General features: G+C 43.4%; 1 protein-coding gene across 1 annotated transcript; it reads right to left on the bottom strand.

Annotated features, from left to right (window-relative positions):
* Positions 1 to 9,198: 9,198 nt before the first annotated feature.
* Positions 9,199 to 10,146, bottom strand: LOC127032513 (olfactory receptor 4D1-like). Its single transcript, XM_050919822.1, has one exon. The coding sequence runs from the start codon at positions 10,144 to 10,146 to the stop codon at positions 9,199 to 9,201; it is 948 nt and encodes a 315-aa protein (XP_050775779.1).
* Between the last annotated feature and the right edge of the window lie 10,539 nt (positions 10,147 to 20,685).

Raw genomic sequence — 20,685 nt, 5'->3', positions numbered from 1 at the left:
GTCCTGGAGTCCTGACCCTGCTTTCCTTGTTTACTCAAATTTCTCATTGATCCTTGCTGGTAAGGAACTGGGCGCTATAGCTTGGTACGCAACGTTGCAGCCGAAGTCTTACTCACATAATGGGCTGAGCAGAGAAGAGGACGATCTCTGAGTCGGAGTCCCATTTCTTCTCCTGAGTTGCCTTGATAATAACTTGCACATCACTCCTGTCAGTGGGATAAATATGGTAAAATATAATGATTAGAGCTGGTAAAAAATTATCCTATTGAACAATTTTCCACTGGAACATGCTGTTTTGACAGAATAGGAACTTTTCATTGGAATGCGTTGAATCCATTGAAACTTTTAGTGGAAATCAGGCAGCCTCCTGGTTGACTTCAAGTTGACTGCTGCCCAATTCCTCAGATGCCCAGATGCCCATGCTGTCTGGCTTCCCTGCAGCCCAGCTCCCAGCTGTCTAGCAGGAAATGCAAATTTTGATGAAATCACTTTTTTCAAGGAAAAATCTCTCATGTGAAAAATTCCAAACAGCTCTTGAAAGAAGTTAATGGAAAAACTAAAGGCAAATTTCCTCTAGCAACCTTAACTCTGCTCCGCTGGGAATGCCCATCTTCTGTCTCCACCATGGATGAAACTAATCCCTCCCTGCACACAACTCGACTACATCAATATCCACAAATTATGTGGATAAGAGAGGAAAGGGCAGTTTGGTAAAGGGACATGTAAATAGAGTGGCCACCTCTGGAATGCCACCTCATGACTTGGGATGACTCCTCAGTGCCTGGCCTTCATTTCCTTCCTTGGAACTCCTCAATAACTCCACAAAGGCGCACGTGTCCCTTCTTAGGGTCTGGCTTATTAACATAAAATTCAAAGTTAGCACAAAAGAGTCTTCCAGCCTGGGCTCAAGCTGGACTCAGCCCATCCTCCCTGAGGTCTCTCTGTCTATCTTCATGTTTTCAAGTTGAGAACAGCTTTTCATCCCTTCCCACGATCTGCATCTGCTCTCCCCTCAGTCACAGGTGTGTCTCTTGTAGGTGCCTCCTGAGCTCTTCAGCCTCTGCCACAGCTTCCTCCCCTATTTCCTCTTCCTCTCTGGCTCTTTAGAAAGACCAGCTGCTCTCTATCAGGCCCCATTGAGAAGCTGTTAATAAGGCACAGATGGGTTGGATCCATTCCCTCATAAAGGCCCAGCTCACCCAGTGACAGGGTGTGTGAAGAAAGGAAGGTTGAGAAGGTGCAGTTCAGGTTATGGTGTATGGTCTGAAGTTTATGGGAGCTGATGAAGTTAATGAGCTGTCTCCTTGGTTCTTGTAAATCAATATAGCTCCATTGACTTCAACTACATTGCTTTGCATCAGCTGAGGACATAGCTTAATAGCACATTTTAAATGGTGTGTTTGCTATGGTGTGAAGCAAGCTGAGGTCTCTGTAGATGAAGTTCCAGTCCTTCTTTAACACTGTTTAATGTTGGACAGTGACTGGATTATGTTAACACCTTTAGCCCATTTATTCTATCTAGATGAATACATGAGAGTGTGGCTGTATTAGGTTTAAAATGATGAAGAAGCCTGTCCAAGGCTCGAGGTCCCCTAATATGTTATTACTAATAGAATACAATCCCAGCATCATCAAAATAATCCTTTCAACAGTAAGTCAGCCATCCAGAGAGCTACAGCAACTCCTTTCTACCCTGTGATCATTGTAGAAAGCAATGCTTAAGCTCACTCAGAAAACAACATCAAAGTGATGGCATGTTGGCTTCCCAAACACAAGAAAGAATATCGACGCTCCCACCATGTAATAAACATTTCCCTCCCCTCCTCAAAGCAGAAAAAAAGAACTAAAACCAAATTGGCAAACTGATAAAATAAAACAAAAGCCAGATAAGCGAAGTGTTTCAACCTGGCCCTTTATCCAGCACTATAGTCACCTGTCTCTTGCAAGAGAGCCCAATCAATGGGAGCCATGTACTTCCAAGATAACTGCATCTGAGTAGAGTCTCATTCTTTTTTCTAGCTCGGGGGCTGTGGGAAACACTCTCCAGCTCAGACTCCTTTTCTGACACCCTTCTTTTGGCCATAGGTGGCCACTGTCCAGCTGCCTTGGAACTCAGCCAAAGCTTCACCTAGGCTGTGCTCACTCTGGGCTTCTAGTTGAATCCCTTTAAGAAGAATGTGGCAGGGAGGCAAGGAATACAGGTTTAGCAAAGGGTTTAGCAAAGGAAAACTTTATGTAGTAAGCCCTCGACAGATATAGATCTGTAAAACAAGACAGTTATGTCCTGCCTGTGGATGGAAGGAGAAAGGTAATGGTCAAGATTAGATTGAGAGAGAAAATGACCTAATTCTCTCTCAATAATATATCATGATGGAAATGTTAAGGGTGCACAGCTCTCATCACTTCCACCAACTAGGATTTGGGAGTGCTCCTCACCCCTGTCTGTCAGAGCACTAATGAAATGCATTATCACATCACTGAATACTTGATTATCTCCTTTAAAGTTAACGGAGCGGGGTTAGTTTACACCATCTGAGGTTCTGGCCCAAGATGTGGCTTGATAAGATTCAGTATGAAGGCTGGAACAAAGTACAACCCAAATCCAAAAATTCTAGCCAATATGGTACCCAATTATGACAAACAGCTGGCTCTAAATTTGGGCATGAAATTTAAATACTAACATGGCTAATACTATTGATAACTAAAATATTGATTCCCACTTTCTGGAGAAATACAATATTGATTCACCCAGCCTTCTACATGGCAGCTTGTCTGTAATGATTCCATCCCAACACCAGGTAAACGGCCAGCTACCTATTTACACATTGATTTGTGGCAAGACAAGCATAAAATTATAATTAGGCAGGCCAGAAAAGAATATGAAAAGCAACTAACAAAACACACAAAAACTAAGAGCAATTTTTCTTAAGTACTTCAGAAGCAGGAAGCTTGCCAAACAACTAGTGGTGTCTCTGGCTGGTCAAGATGCTAAAGAAGCACTCGGGGAAGGCAAGGCTGTTGCAGAGAAGCTAAATAAATTCTTTGCATCAGTCTTCTTTGCAGAGGATGTGAGGGAGATTCCCACACATGAGATTTTTATTTTTTTAGGTGACAAATCTGAGGAACTGTCCCAGATTGAGGTGCCGGTAGGGGAGGTTTTCAAACAAATTGATAAATTAAGTAGTAATAAGTCTTCAGGACCAAATAGTATTCACCCAAGAGTTCTGAAAGAACTCAGATATGAAATTGCAGAATAACTAACTGTGGAATGTGACCCATCACTTAAATTAGCCTCTGGACAAATGACTGTAGGGTAGCTAATGTAATGCTGATTTTTAAAATGGGATCTAGAGGCTATCCTTACAATTACAGGCTGGTGAGCCTAAGCTCAGTATCATGCAGATTGGCTGAAGCTATTTTAAAGAACAGAATTATCAGACACATAGCTAAACAAGATATGTTGGGGAGGAGTCAGTATGGCTTTTGTAAAGGGAAATCATGCCTCATCAACCTATCAGAATTCTCTCAGGGAATCAACAAACATGTTGACAAGGGTGATCCAGTTGATATAGGGCATTGGGACTTTCAGAAAGCTTTTGACAAAGTCCCACACCAACAGCTCTTAAGCAAAGTAAGCAGTCATGGGATAAGAGGGAATGTTCTGTCAAGGATTAGTATCTTGTTAAAAGATAGAGAAGAAAGGGTAGGAATAAATAGTCAGTTTTCACAATGGAGAGAGGTAAAAAGCTGCATTCCCCAAGGGTATCTACTGAGACCTGTGCTGTTCAACATATTAATAAATGATCTTGGAGTGAACAGTGAGGTGGCAAAATTTGCAGACCATACAAAATGACTCAGGACTGTTAAGTCCAAAGCTGACAGTGAAGAATCAAAAAGGGATCTCACAAAACTGGATGAATGGGCAACAAAATGGTAGATGGATTTCAATATTGATAAATGCATAGTAATACACACTGGAAAACATAATCTCAAATATACATACAAAATGATGGGGTCTAAATTAGCTATTACTACTCAAGAAAGAGATCTTGGTGTCATCGTGGATAGTTCTCTGAAAACATCTGTTGAATGTGCAGTAGCAGTGAAAAAAACTAGCAGGATGTTAGGAACCATTAGGAAAGTGATAGATAATAAAGCAGAAAATATCGTAATGCCACTATATAAAGCCATGGTATGTGCATGCCTTGAAAAATGCGTGCTGTTCTGGTTGCCCCATCTAAAAAAAAAGATACATTAGAATTGGAAAAAGTACAGAGAAGAGCAACAAAAATGATTAGGGATATGGAACAGCTTCCATATGAGGATTGATAAAAAGACTGGTATTGTTCAGCTTAGAAAGAGACGACCAAAGCGGGATATGATAAACGTCTATAGAATCATGAATGTTGTGGAGAGAGTGAACAGGGAAGTGTTATTTACCCCTTCACATAACAGAAGGACCAGGGGTCACTCAATAAAATAAATAGGCAGCAGATTCAGAACAAACAAAAGTAATTACTTCTTCCCACAAGGCACAGTCAACTTGTTGAACTCATTGCCAGGGGATTTTGTGAGGGCCAAAAGTATAACTTGGTTATAAAAATAATTAGATAGGTTCATGGAGGATAGGTCCATCAATGGCTATTAGCCAAGACGGTCAGGGACACAACCCCATGCTTTGGATGTTCCTAAACCTCTAATTGCCAGAACCTGGGATTGGACAACAGGGGAGGGATCATTTGATAAGTGCCCTGTTCTGTTCATTCCCTCTGAAGCAGGATTCTGACTATTTTGTCATTATTTTGTAATGTGAAGTAATGTAAAGTTCTTCCTCTACTTTGGTGAGTCCTGTGCTTATTGGCAGATTTGCTCACCTCAGTGATCTCCCCCACAGTCTGGGTCAACTCCTCCTGTGTCTGATCAGGAGTTGGGAGGTTTGGGGGGAACCCGGGCCCGCCCTCTACTCCGGGTTCCATCCCAGGGCCCTATGGATTTGCAGCTGTCTTTAGTGCCTCTTGTAACAGCTGTGTGACAGCTACACCTCCCTGGGCTACTTCCCTAAGGCCTCCTCCCAACACCTTCTTTATCCTCACCATAGGACCTTCCTCCTGGTGTCTGATAACGCTTGTACTCCTTAGTCCTCCAGCAGCACACCCTCTCAGTCTCAGCTCCTTGTGTCTCTTGCTCCCAGCTCCTCACACACACTTCCTCTCCTCTGGCTCCTCCCCATCTGACTGGGGAAAGTTCCTTTTAAAACCCAGGTGCCTGATTAGCCTGCCTTGATTGGCTGCAGGTGTTCTAATCAGCCTGTCTGCCTTAATTGGTTCTAGCAAGTTCCTGACTACTCTAGTACAGACCCTGCTCTGGTTACTCAGGGAACAGAAAACTACTCACCAGTGACCAGTATATTTGTCCTCTACCAGACTCCTGCACCCCACTGGCCTAAGTCTGTCACAGTAAGCAGAATCAGAATGAGCTCTCCCTTGACATTTGGTGGTGAGCTATGGAAAAGAACTTCAGGGGCTGATCTCGTTTGCATGGGCACACCAGTCCTGCCTAGCATGATGGGACTGCTTGCTCAAATGGACACTTTGGCTGCTGTGAGATCCCCAGTCTCTTTATTATTGGGGCAGAAGTATTAAAGAGTTGTTATCCCAGTTATGTGCATCAAGGACAGTAGAACTGTACTTAGCATTTTATGACTGAGGGAATCACCCTCAACTGAGTAGCATTCATTAGGTAAGAGACATGGGTTCCAAAGCCCAGGGACTTGTGAGAGGGTGGAGACAGGTATTTGTATCTGATGGTGAAGGTCTTAAACACCAATTTAATCATTCTGCTCTGTAATACTAGAGTTAATTTAAACTCAATTAAGAGTCTTGTTACATGCTATAAAGTTGTTGATGCCTAGGTCTCAGCATTAGATCTACTCTGGGCTAGTGGTTCTGGTACAAGAAGACTATCCACATGCACCAGCAGTGAGGCTCCCTAATAACAGCTGAAATCACTGAGAGCTGTGTTAAGAATTGAGGGGGAGGGGTGCAGACATATTGGTGAATGGCTAATGGAGAGGTGTGGTGGCTGGTGGATAGGCCTGGGCAGCTGGTGGAGAGGTGTGGGCAGCTGGGCACCTGGGGGTGAAGACTGGAGCAGAACCCCACACATAGGCTTGGCAATCAGCTGTTGACAGCCTGAGTAGTGAAGCGTGTAAGGCAGAGGTCTCAAAGTCCTGGCCCACGGGACATCTGTGGCCCGAGAACCTCCCCACTGCGGCCCATGGAAACTTTTAAAAAAGGTCTTTCATCCAGCCCTCATGGCTGCTGGCTGAGGGGAGGGTGGAGGCAGGAGAGGAGTGCACAGGGAAAATTCACCTGCCCCTCCCCTGAACGTTGCTCCTTCTTGCTGCTCCTGGGATCCTCCAGGGGTTGCACTCGGCAACCTGTCATTGACCTTGGGCAGTTCCACTCCCTGCAAGTGGGTCCCTATCCCTGCTATTACTGGCAGAGCTGCAGAGGAGAGACCCATGCAGCCATGCTGCCTGCTGTCTGCTACAAGACTCCCCCTCCTGCCCCCGCAGCTCCCATTAACTGGGGGAGAGGGACAGAGATACCATCACTAGTTGCTGAGCAGAGTCAGCCATGGAGGCAGCATCACTAGTCACCAGGCAGAGTCAGCTGGGGAGGCATGAGGCCAAGGGAAAGAGGGAAAAGGGTGGGAAATGGGCTGGGAAGTGATATGAACACCATCTTCAGTGACATTATTGGCCCACTGAGAAGATTTGAGGACTGGCACTGGCCCTAAGGTAAATTGAGTTTGAGACTTCTGGTGTAAGGTGCCTCTGTACCTCCCTCCCTTCCACTCAGGCTGGAAGGTAAACTCTGCAGATGAACTTCTTAACTCTGAGGCTTCACTGACCAAGGACAGCAACTGTGAGTGGGGTAACTTTTAGATTACTGGACTCAAGAACCCAAAAGGAAAGGACACGGCCCAACCTACTTGAGGATGGGTCTTCTGGTTTATGCCTTGTGTTTATGAACCCTTGTTCTGGTGTTTTCCCAATTTGATGCTGAGTTGTTTACCTCCTGTTATTAAAGATTTTTTGCTACACCTAGACTCTGTGCTTGCCAGAGAGGAAGTATTGCCTCTTTGAGGCACCCAGGGATGTGTGTGTAATTTTCCCAGATCACTGGGTGGAGGTTCGAGCCAGTTTTGCATTGTATTGTTGAAAGGGAACCTCTATGTACTGAACCCAAACCTTGTTGCTATCAACTCTGCCTGGCAGAAGGGTTACAATTAATCTGTCTGTTTCTCATGCCTCCATCGCTATATTAGCCCACAGTCATTTCCATGCCCTTTCGCTGGAGTTGCTGAGTCTCTGTAGTTCCTAGCAGACCAGGATCTATTCCACAGATGGGTGCTCCCTGCTCCCCTCCTAGGGCAGGCTTGGCTGAGAGTTGATGGACTAAATGGGACCAGGGACTGAAAGCCCCTCCCAGCTCTAGAGATTATCCCAGCTTGTGCAGGCTTCAGACATGGTCACAGACCAGGATGTCCCTGTTCTGGGTCTAAATAGCTGAATCCGGTCTCCAGGGCTGTGAGCCCAGCTCTGATCTCACCTCGGACAAAGCCAGCCAGATAACCTGCCCTAGCTGACCCTGAACCCACAGAGGGAGAACAGCAGCTGCCCAAATCTCACAAAATGGCAGCATCCCTGGAAGGACCCTTGGCTAAAAACAGGGCAGGGCTGAGGCACAAAGGGTGTCCCAAGGTGTTTGCAGAATAAAAAAATATACTTTTAGTACCAACATGTGACCTTGAATAGCTAAGAGCCTACTGGTGCCAGAAACTCATGTGTCTTGAAAAAGCCTGTTCCTCCATTAACTCCACATAATCTTTTCTGGATGAGCAGGGATTCCACCTCCTCGCTCCACATCACATTAACCATTCTAGAGATTCAGCCATCAGAAGAACCCACAGCTCAGGCCGCCCTGGCTGGTTGAAGTAGATCATTAAGTGGAACCCAAAAGCAAACACTAAAAGCTAAGGGCCAGGTCCTCTACTGATGTATATTGATATAGTTCCACTGTCTTCATAGTATGTAGGCCTATTTTCACCAACTGGAGATCTGGACCTTTTATATCAGCTGGGCATCTGGCCCATTACACAGTTTTAAATCCATATTCTTTGCTTGTGAGTTTAAATCAAAGATGAGAAAAAAACTCTGAACCTATTTGCATGTTCTTAGCTCTTTGTCCCATGGGATTAATTACAAGAGTGGAACTTTTAATGGTTAAGGTGTGATTCATTCCCACTAGGGATAGAACTTTGAAGGAATTCAGTGTTGCTAAGATTTTCTCTATCTTTTCTTCAATTTATATTGGGATGAATGACCCAACTTCTTTCTTTCTTAGGAGTAAATGTGGAAAAGGAGTAAATGTGGAAAAATCAAAATATGTATATTATGAAAGAAAAGGAGAATTATTAAAAAATCCATCAAAAATGTTTCCCATTCTACTCCCATTCTGTATCAGGATTAGCAGAAAAAAGAAGCAAAGAAAACTTCAGTTTAACCTGTGAAGTTAGGGTTAGAAATAGAAATAGCAAGAAAACTAAAACCGAGTAATTTTTTAAGGTGAGTTGTGAAGACTATTAAAAGATTTTTATGAGACTTCACATGATAAATGCAGATAAGTGCTGTATATGTATAAGGGATAACAGAATTAGCCATTACATAAAAAATGACCTTATTCATTATTGGAACATTTGATAGTAATTTCTTCATCACAATCAGTCCATTAGTTAGGATACAAAATTTATTCAACAGATTTTTTTAGAAGATATTTATTTTCATGGATTCCTCATTAGTTGAAATCATTCTTAGAATAATTTTGACCAGCAGTTCTCAGTGTCAAAGCCCTAGGTAGTGGAAGTCATTTAGTGAGATGCACCTATTTCCTCCAGCTGGGGATCTGGACTATTTACCGATATGGAGGTACGTCTTATTTCCACTGACTGCTTTTCTTCCTTATATGGAGGTTCTGGCTCTCCATCTATTATGCATTTGTGAACTGAGATTCTCATGAGTGTGCAAGATTTGATCTTATTTGACCACACACACATTTCACGTGCCACATATGTCTGATCTCTGATATATGACTGAGATCAGGTTTTTAACACAAATGAACATTGAGAGATAAACTATGTCTGTCTTTCCCACCGTGAGAACAGCATTCTGTTCAATAGTCTCCTGATGGCCTTCTTCATCTCAGGGTTTCTCAGGGTGTAGACCATCGGGTTCAGCATTGGGGTGATTACAAAGTAAATGACTGAGACCACCTTATGCAAGGCGAACTGCTTGATGGGCAAAGCATAGATAAAGATGCTGGGTATGAATTGCAAACACATCACAGTGATCTGGGTTCCACAGGTGGACAAAGCCTTGTGCTTCCCTTCCGTGACATGTGTCCTGATCTTGATTAAGATGATGGTGTAAGAAATAAGCAGAATGATGAATAATATTATGATCACTAACCCACTGTTGAAATTCATCTGCATTTCAGCCAAGTGAGTGTTGGTGCAGGCCAGTTTGATGACTTGTGGGACATCACAGTAGAAATTGTCCAGGATGTTTGGACCACAGAATGGTAACTGGAGGAGCAGTCCAGTCCGAATAGCAGAGTGAACCAATCCAACCAGCCATGCCAGTGCCACTATCCTCATGCATATACCCCGGTTCACGATAGTCAAGTATTGCAGTGGTTTATAGATGGCCACATACCGATCGACCACCATCCCCACAAGGCAAAACCCCATAGTGCCAGCAAAGAAGTGGAAGAAAAACATCTGAAGGATGCATTCATTGAATGAGATGGTTTTATGCTGTGAGAGGAGATCTGAGAGTAATTTTGGAGTACTGACTGATGATTTGCTGATATCTAGGAAAGCCAAGATGGGCAGCAGGATATACATGGAGGTGTGGAGCTGATAGTCAGAGATCACAGTGGTGATAATAATGAAGTTTCCCAGCCAGGTGTTTATGTAGACTATGAAGAAAGTCACATAAAGGAATGACTGCAGCTCAGGTCTCTGAGTGAGGCCCAAGAGGACAAATTCTGTCACTGCGGTAGTGAAATTCTTCTTCTCCATTTATTAACCTCAAAATATGCCTGAAGAAGGAACAGTGATGATAATAATTATGATGCAATCCCAGTACATTACTGTTATTAAAATAATATTAACTCTATGTTAACTGATACACTTGCTTGGAAATTTTCTTTGTTTACCAAATTCCAGACTGTGTACTCTGTCCCAATGGTGAGTACCCCTGCTTCAGCAGAACTTCTGAGCTCCACCAGTGGTCATCTCCAATGTGGGGTCTTTGGGAGTGAACAGGAGCAACCTACACACTCAAAATGCCCCCTGCTAACAACTGTCTCCATTCATCTTCCTGAAGCCCTGATAGTGCACAGCTCACATGGGCCACAGATTCCTCATGTGGCCTAGAGGCTCAGGGTTGGGAAGAAGGTGTATTTGCAAAGCGGATGTACTCATAGACCAGGGGTTCTCATCAGGGGTGTCTGTCACGTTCTGGGGTGCCATCCAGACCAGTGAGGTTTGTGTCAGTCCTCCCCATAACCCTGGGTGCCTTACAATGCTTTGGTGTTGTAGCTTCCAACCTGGGACTCTCATGACCGGCTTACCAGCTTGTAGGTGTCACCTCCTCAGTGTCTGGGTAGAGCTGCAGTGCTGGACCAGCATCTCTGACCTCAGCAGCCTGTCAACAACCTACCAGTCACACCCTGGCTTCCACCAGCCTTGATTACTACTTGCAGGTAACCCCAGCATTCTCCCAGTCCTGAATTTTACCAAAAACCTGTGTTCTGCACTGTCCTGCCCCTCTTCTGCACAGTTCAGATATTAAAGGTTCATTGCTTCTGTGCAGAGTCAATATAAAATAGTTTTGCTAGTTTAACTGGAGTAACCAAACAGTTCAGTTGAAATACAGCATTGGATTAGTTTAGATTACAAAATGAAACCAATTTATAAAAAAAAGAAGACAGGACTTTTAGTGAATTCAAGTATAAGACACAAAGTTAGAAATGGTTACCAGCAAATAAAAGTGCGAACATGCAGGTAAAAGTCTAAAGATTTATTTAGCAAATTTTGGTTCAAAGCTTTGCTCAAGTTGGCCTTTCTCACACACTGTCTTCCAGCAAGATGGCGACTGATTCTTATGTGGTCAGGATCTCTCCCAGAGGCCCAAAAGTGCTGGCGTTTTTAGGTGAAAGAAAGAGAGAGGCAGATAGTTTGGGGTTCTCTACCCCATCAGAGGTACTGAATTCCTCTATCCTGCCTTAACAAAACAATGGTCTTTGACCCCTTAGAGTGGCTACATAAAGAAAAGGAATTAAGTCTGATTGGCTTAAGCAGGAATAGCTTTTGCTCAAGATTTCTGAAAAAATCAGGTCTCTGTATTTTGGTACACATGCATTCTAGTGCTAAGCTTCAGCCATCTCCATTGAAAAACTATGAACACTTAAAGATTTTCAGGTATTCATCTACAATGAAATATTCAAAGCTACCATGGTATTATGGACACTCAACTCACACTAGTATTTTTGAAAATCCAGAGAGCTGAAAATATCAGCCAGCCCTAAATAAATATCTCATTCTTAAATGACAGTGCTCTGTGCTGGGAGGAGAGAGGGAGGATGGCTTTATGAGTAAATCACTGGCTGTGGATTCTAGGGAGTTGGGTTCAATTTCTGTCCTACCATGGACACATTCTGGGGCCTTCCATAACACATATCACTTCTCAGTCTAGGATCATCAAAGAGGAATAAGAGAGTTAGGTGCAGGGAATCTCAATTAGGTTTCATAAGCAGATGTGGGCACTTCCCTTGGCTTTTTCTGGTTTTAACTTCCAAGCTCCAGCCAACCCCAGAGAAAATGGCTTTCAGATCACAGCAGCATAGAGCTGTTGCCTAAGGAGAAGCCTTGTCAGACAGAGTTAGCCTTACAAAGGTGTCATATAGTTTTGGTAGTAAAGGCTCAGTGGGCTGATATATTCCTAAATCACTTAGACTTCTCTAATACTCAAGCCTACATTTGAAAAGCCTCCCACCCACCTCTTCCCCCCTTCAGTAATAAAGCCTATGGCTAATTGTACTTTGTAGATTATTTACAAAAACAGTCACTACCTCGTGCAATCTGCTGTGCCGGTGGTATCAGATCCGGCTGCCTCTTAATGATTAAGGATGACCAGGGGAAGTCACATTTCAAAGCTGATCATTGCTCTCCGAATAGACAGGGGAAGGAAATCATATTCCAAAGAAGAGAAAGCCCCAGAAATCTTCCCCTTATACATATCTGACCCATGCACTGAAACTAGCACTAACATCAAAGACTCTTTAAAATCCCCCTGAGCTTGAGCCGGGCCTGATCAAGAAGATGCCAAGGGTCAATAACTCTCACAGTTACAAATTTGCACCTTATTTTCAGTCTGAATTTGTCTAGCTTCAACTTTCAGACACTTAATCATGTAAGACCTTTTTCAGCTACATTGAAGAGCCCTTATTAAATATTTGTTCCCTGTGTAGACACTTACGTAGCCTGTAATCAAGTCACCCCTTATCCTTCTCTTTCTTAAACTGAATGGACTGAGCTCGTTGGGTTTATGACTAAGAGGTATATTTTCTAATCCTTTAATCATTCTAGTGGCTCTTCTCTGAACCCACTCCAATTTTTTTAACATCTTTCTTCAACTGTGGCACTAAAACTGGACTCTCTATTCCAGCAGAGGTTGCATAAGTGCTTTAGATTCCCCTGTTTATCCATCCAAGGATCATTTTTGTTTTGGCCAGAGTGTCACCTTAGGCTCTTATGTTCTGCTCATTATACACCATGACCCCCTAATCCTTTTCAGAGTCCTTGCTTCCCAGGATAGACTCCCCCACCCTTTAAGTGCAACCTGCATTCTTTATGTATACATTTACATTTTGCCTGTGCTAAAATGCATATTTGCTTGTGCACAGTTTACCAAACAATCCATTTTTAATCATATGAGGACCTTAGGGCTGGATTCACAATGGGACATTGGCTTTCAGACAATTAAAAAAACTCCCTGGGATTCACAATGCCTGAGTTCAGTGCCTAAGCTCCCTAACAAATGGGAAGAGGTTGGTGTCTAAGAATGAGATTCACAAAAGCCAGCATGCTGAAGGGCTCACTGCCTGTGTTTACGATGGGAGATGGCACAGAAAGGGATGAGTGCTCTACCCCACCCTTCTCACAGAGCTTGGAGCCTAACTCTGGGCTACAGGATCCACAGCCAGGACCCCTCCACTGGAGCTAGGCATCTACACCATTTTTTGGCAAGACATGCCAGAGGGGGAGGCAGCAGCACCCATCAGCTTATAGTGTTTAGCCCAGGGTTTAGGGCTCTCACATGGGCTGTGGGAGACCCCTATTAAAGTCCTTTCTCCCCTGGCATATTGCACCACCCCACTTTCTCTGGCTTGATTATGAATGGGCCCCTGTTCAGTAGTTGAGTTCTGAGCTCAGCTGCTGGAAGGAGAGCCGTTCCTCCACCCATCTTCCTCTGTTTTGTGAGACACACTGGGGTTGAGGCATTGACCTGCCTGGAGGTGCCCAGTGGAGTAAACTTAGGTACTTGGGGAACTTTTACAGCAGAAATCTAGGTGCCGAGTGAGTTTAGATGCCCACCGGGCAGCTAAGCATGATTTGTGAATACAAGTGGCAGATAAGCAGGGTTTGTGAATATGAGTGGCAGAAAATGATGGACTTTGGCACCAAAAATAACCGTGAGGCACCTCTGGTCCACTGTGAATCTAAGTGGGGAGCTGTGAATGCCAGTGGCACCAAGATGTTGGACTTAGACTCTGAGAGTAGCAGTGAGGTACCTGTGTTTTTTCTTAGTCCAGCCCTTAGTGTGAATCTGGGCTGTTTTCGTGGGCTCCAAGGCTGAGATTCTTAAAGGAACCCAGAAGAGTTAGGTGCCAAATTCCACCTTCAGTTCTGATGCGGGTTCACTTTGACCACTCCAGTCCACAGCTGCTAGAGAGCCACAGAACCTGGACTGTACTAAGAGAAAGAAATAACGAAACCCATGGTGGGAATCTCACTATGGTTTTATCCATCAATCTGGGCACTTCCCTGGGGTCTGTTTCCCAGCTCTAACCTGCCCTGGAGATCTGAGCTCCACAGATTATCTGCTGTGGGAGAACCTGGGGACACAGCTAATCACAGGAAGGTTTCAGAGGATCATAGCAAGAATTTCAGGGTTGCTGAGAGCGGGTTTGGGCCCCGGTGAAGAAGAATTTGTCTGTGGGCTATTATCCTCCAAACTCTTTTTCTCTGACAGCCCCACCAATAGCTGTAATAACCCTTTCAAACAGAAAACAGTACAAGTGCTCAGTGTGATGGCCCCAACCAGAGCTCTCCTTCCTTCTCACTATGGGCTCTGAGCATCCCCCTATCTGGCAGTAACAATGCCTATCCCTAATATCACATTGCACAGTTTAGGAATCAAGGGTCAATACCTCGCATAACCTGCCGTGTGCATGGTCTCATAGCCAGCTGCCTCCAAATAAGCAAGAAAGGCTGGGGAAGTTACATCTCAGAGTTGATCATTGCTGTGCTGGGAGGCTGGGGAAGTGGACCTGGTTCCAAAAATGAGACAGCCCCCATCATGCTATAATCCCCACTCTGAACCTTAGCGTCCAAAAAATGGGGTACCAGCATGAATTCCTCTAAGCTCAATTACCAGCTCAGTACTTGTAGCGCTGCCACCAACCAGGAATTCCAGTGCCTGGTACACTCTGGTCCCCCAAAACCTTGCCCTGGGACCCCCAAGACCCAGTCCTACTGGATCTTAACACAAGGAAAGTAAACCCTTTCCCTCACCGTTGCCTCTCCCAGGCTTCCCCTCCCTGGGTTACCCTGGAAGATTACTGTGATTCAAACTCCTTGAATCTTAAAACAGAGAGGAAAATTCACCTTCCCCCCTCCTTCTCTCCCCCTCTCCCAGACTCTTCCTGAGAGAGAAAGTAATCCTAACACAGAGAGAAAATTAACCTTTCTCTCCCTCTTCCCTCCTTTCTCCCCACCAATTCCCTGGTGGATCCAGACCCAGTCCCCTGGAGACTCACCAGAATGAAAAAACAATCAAGTTCTTAAATAAGAAAAGCTTTTAATTAAAGAAATCAAAAAACAGTAAAAATTATCTTTGTAAATTTAAGATGGAATATGTTACAGGGTCTTTCAGCTATAGACACTGGGAATACCCTCCCAGCCTAAGTATACGAGTACAAAGTAAAATCTTTTCAGCAAAATACAAATTTGAACTCCTTCCAGCCAAATACACATTTGCAAATAAAGAAAACAAACATAAGCCTAACTCGCCTTATCACCTAGTACTTACTATTTTGAATCTATAAGAACCTGTATCGGGGAGATAGGAGAGAAACCTGGTTGCACGTCTGGTCACTCTCAGAACCCAGAGAGAACAACAACCAAAATCTAACAGCACACACAAAAACTTCCCTCCCTCAAGGTTTGAAAGTATCCTATCCCCTGATTGGTCCTCTGGTCAGGTGACAGCCAGGTTCACTGAACTTGTTAACTCTTTACAGTCAATATAGACATGAAGCACTCCTGTTTTATTAACCCTTACCTATCTGTTTATGACAGCCCCAGAAATCTTCCTCTTATATAATAGCTGATACATGAGGTAAGGCTGGCTCTAGGATGAAAGAGTCTCTGAAATATCCCTCTGCTTTCCTGGCAGGATGAGGGGACCTGACTCTTCGGAGATTTAGGGAGTCTGCCACAAGCAGAATCTTTAAGAAATCCCTGGAGTGGTTCGGTTCAGTTACATGTTTATTTTAGCCGCCCAAACTCAGCCTGCTCTGGAGTTCCTCTGCCGGGCAGGGTGGACACAAAGGAAGTATTTGGGGTGTAGAGAAAGAAATAGACATTTGAGTGCCTCAGTCTGAGGGAATTCCAGTGAGTTTTATTGCTGGCACTGGGAGAGAAATGTGATCCAGGGTTAGAACAGAAGGAAAGGAGTCAATCCTTCTGGGTCCTAGGCTAGTTCCAGAAGAGCATGGAGTTAAGCTCCTTGGGGCTGAGATGGTCTTTTTGTTCTGTGTTTGTGCAGCACCTTGCACAATGGAGTCCTGGCCCAGGACTGGGGCTCATAGGCACTAAATTACCAACACAATAAAACAACAACAAAAATCATGAGTGGCTATTAAAGGAAAAATACTCAGATCCATCAGACTCCTTTGATATCCCACCCTCTGCTCACTGAGGACAGCTTCTAGGCTCTATTGTACAATTTTCTGAAATGTGCTTGTAAAATGAATTAATTCGGGCCATTTGGACACTTCATCAGTTTACAAATTAAACTTTAATTCCCTACCTGAGTTTCTGTGAGCTCAGCCTGGGACCTGAGCGTGAAGCTGTGTCTCAACTTCTTTGTCATCATCACCAGCAACAAACGCTCTATAGGCAATACAAAGCTTTAAGCTGTGCAGCCCCCTCTCCTTCACACCCTGCTGTCATGTACCCCTGTGCAGCCCCATCTCCTTCACACCCTGCTGTCATGTACCCCTATGCACTCCTGCTACTTTCTGCCATTTCACAAAGGAATCATTGATGAAAAATCTGTTCACAACTCTGTTGCCAATATGCCAGCCAGGAATAGCCACCAGTCAGTTTCCCAGATCTGTGTTGACTTTGAAGGGCCGACAGGAGTAACAGTATTTACAATTTATTTATTTATATTTGTTGCTGAAAATCTGACTCGGCTACACATGGTTAGTAGATCTGTGTGTTGAGTAAGAAGAGGCCATTTTTACTGAATCACTTTTCTGAGCTTTCAACTATTAAAAATATAGAATTATTCAGGAATAAAAACATTTGTTATAATTATTTTTGAAATATTTCAAAAACATTTTAATATTTAAGTTTATAAAAAGAACCGTTTTTTCAATGTTTGAAAATTTTCATGAAGTTTTTAACTGAAAATGTTCAGGTTTTCGTATTTCAATCTTATTAATTATTACTATTAGTAGTAGTATTAATATTAGTTTGTTTTCCTTAGAAAAAGAGCTGAACATAGGGAAACAGGGGTAGCATTGGAGGAAACACAAAAAATGTGGTTTTCCCCAGTTTTTTGTTGTCAGTTGAAAAAAAATTGCACAATTTCTGAAAATACTTTTGCATATTTTTAACTTTAATTAAAATGCGGTTTTTCAAAGAAAAAATAATCCCTCAAAAATTTTGACCAGCTAAACACATTTTATGAGAGAAAGACAAGGTAGGTTATATCTTTTATTGGGCCAGCTAATATTGATGGATGGGGCAAGTTTTCAAGTTCATCAACCTTTCCTCTGTCTCTGGCAGACAGGGTCTGAATGGGACCAAATCTGGTAGGTGTCCTCTAAGCAGACCTACCAGACTGGGCCCCGCATGAACACTATGCAGGTGAATACTTATCTTCTCTGGTTTGTGGATCACTCCAAACACCTAGAAGGAGATGGTATTGCTTATGCTCAAAGTCAGAAAGTTAGGTGATGAGGGAATTGTTACCCTGGATGTTTAAGCATTGAGTGATTAAGATATAATCTAAAAATTAATAAATAAATACATTTGGTCAATGGAAACATTTTAATTTGATAATTTTCATAGTTTCACAGAGTTTAAGGCCATAAGGGGCCATTCGATCATCTCTTCTGACCTTGTGTGTATCACAGGCCATTTAACTTCACTCAGTTACCCGCATCTTGAGGCCCAAAGACTTTAGTTAAATTAAAGCATTTCAGTCCTCAGCAGACTACACTCTTGCCGCAGGCAAAGACTGGAAGAGGCAGAGATGCCTCCAGTGTCCAAGGCAGGGAACTGATCAGCTGAGGCATGGCCAGTGGGTCCCACCAGGCAATGAGCCCCATGCTCCAGAGGAAAGTTTTGCTTTGATTTTGACCTTTTAAATTATTTTCACCCTTTCTTTAGTATAAATTAACTGAGATATCAAAATGAAAAAAAACATTTTAAGCTGGAAAATGTCACAACAGGATATTTCAACCATTTTTGTGCCTTAAACAAATAAATATTAAACCAGAAGATTCATCGAATCCAACCTTTTCCTGAGAAAGGTTTTTGTTTTGATGAAATGGCATTTTCTGACCAACAAAACCTTTAGATAGAAAATGTTCAAGAAGTTCTCCTGAAGAGCTCATAAATCCATTGACCTGGGGAACTCATTGCCACAAGGTATCACTGAGACAAAGAGCTCAGCAGGGTGAGATATTGGCATGGATTGCAAGAATCTTCAAGGTTACATTAGATAAGACAATGAATTAAACTGCTATGGTGCAGGTCTCCAACGAGCCACTAACTCACAGGGAACTTCTCTTATTGTCCCTCCAAGACTCACTTCCCTGAGCAGGGCTGTTCCATGATCCTTTGGAAAGAGGCTCACTTAGTCACATAAAGCTCTGCTGACTCGCAGGGTTGGGTCAAGACACTCCAGGGCCATGCATGGGGCTCTGCCCCCTTGACGCTTTGCCCACGTGGAGTGTCAGTGGTGGGTGGGATGGTGGCATGAGACCTCTGCTCTCTCCCAGAAGAGATAGTGGGTAACTCTCCTGCACCCTTGGGATCAGCATGGTGCCCACAGACAAGCAGGGAGCAATTGTGGTTTCCCCAGTCCTTACGTGCCCAGTAAGAGTGTATCTGCTTGGGTGATAGGGTCAGGACTGCTGTGCTCTTCCCCTCCCCCTGCACACTGAGCCCCCTGATGGATTGGGGTTGTTGGAGTCCTCAGAGAAGTGGGTCTGGGAGTTCAAACCCCATAGAGATGTGTGGGGCAGTTCCCCTCTACTAGAGCCACTGTCTCAGGCTCGATGCAGAATCAGGCAGTCAATGCTGCAGCTGCTGCACTGGGGGGAGATCTCCCCACTCTCCAATCTTTGCTCCAGGCTGTGGGTGGTGCATGATCTGGGGCTGGCCCCAGTCAGACCTAGGGCACGGGTCTCTGGCAATTCCTATGTTCCTGTGGAAAACAAGGAAATTCTTTAAAAAAATAACTGGACAAATATTTCATCCAGATCTGTGAAAATTCATTAAAACCTCAGACAAAACTGAATCATGGATCAGTTCTAAATAAATGACTCTATGAGTTGTTCTTCCCATATAAGTTAATATTCCTCAGATTGTTTTGCTAAACTGAGGCACAGAGAGTTGAGGTAATATAGTGCATAGTCAGGCTTAGATCACATGAGCTCCCGGTGTGTTGACCTCCTTTCTCTAGTCACTGCTGACTGCTGTACGTGCTGTTAAGTAAGATTGCGATTCTTAAGGAAATCTTGCAGTTAGAAGCCCAAGGTGTATATATGTTACTCCATTAGGCTCTTTTGCAATTCCCTGATGTCATTTTCTGGAATTGCAGAGAAGCCCAGGCCTTGGAAGTCAACAAAATAGATGCAGAGCCAGGATTACAAATGGCCTTAGACTCCTAAAGAAGCTCATAAGTGCCTACTGGGATTTACAATAGCACCAACAGTTTAGGCACCCAACTCCCATTGAATGCCCATGGGATTTAGGCACTTAGCTCACATAGGAGCATTGATAAATGCCAGTCAGTGCCTGTCTCCATCTAATTAGATGCCTAAATCCATTTGTAATTCTGGCCTACAGATGACACAGAAGCTGGGCTGGAATCAAGGAACCCTGGAGGAGATCGTAGGCCCTGTGCTAGGCAGGGGATCAGATTAGAGGATAACAAGTACCCTTTTGGCTTTATCACCAAGGCATCTATGCACTTGCTGCTGGGCCTTTGCTGCTGAGCTGTGAGGGGCTCCAGGGAGTGAGTCCCGCTAGCCTTTAGAAAATAGAAGTGAATAAATCACCTTCCTGCAGTATCAGTCCTTTAATACCAGTACAAATCAAAGCCAGGTACACACATCTCACCTGCAGAAAGCAACAGATCAGAGTCTAGTTTAGTCACAGAGTGAGGAGTGAAAGGATGCTCAGATACCTTGGCCTTTAGCTTCTAGGTGGTATATAGATAGATATTGACCAAAGAGTCCTGGTGCTGGATGACAGAATGCGTCATATGTTGGGGAAAAAATCCACAAAGATCAGCACAGTACGTTTGTTATTTCAATTAAATATGTTTGGGGATCAACATACAGGGGAAAATTAAGATGATAAATATGAACTACAATATGAACTGGTTAAGACTTTACTCTCAGTTTAATCAATTATCTACTGCTGATAGGAATTTTTCCACCTCTCAGGAAAAGGTTGACTTTTCACTAAAACATGCAAAATCTTTTTTTTTTTTAATTTTTGCCAAAACTGGATTTTTTTTAATCAAACCAAAAATGTTTGGTTTTTTGAGTTTTCACATTTTTTACACAATAAACCCAAAATGTTTGAGAAAAGCAGAAAGAGTCTGAGATTTGTTGTTGTTTGGAAAAAACAATCTCCATTATAAAAGACAGCTAAAAATTTCCAAGCAGCTTTAAACTTTAAATAAGTTGGGGAACGTTAATATTCTCTGATAAAGTATTAATTTCAAGTCCATTTATTCTATTGCATCTGTGTGATTTCTCTTTCAAAGGGATAGTTGCAAGAAGGTAACAACTGAATAACTGG

The sequence above is a fragment of the Gopherus flavomarginatus genome, chromosome 12, assembly GCF_025201925.1.
Source record: "Gopherus flavomarginatus isolate rGopFla2 chromosome 12, rGopFla2.mat.asm, whole genome shotgun sequence".
NCBI classification, from domain to species: domain Eukaryota; kingdom Metazoa; phylum Chordata; order Testudines; family Testudinidae; genus Gopherus; species Gopherus flavomarginatus.
This window is presented reverse-complemented; position numbering and strand designations above follow the sequence as displayed.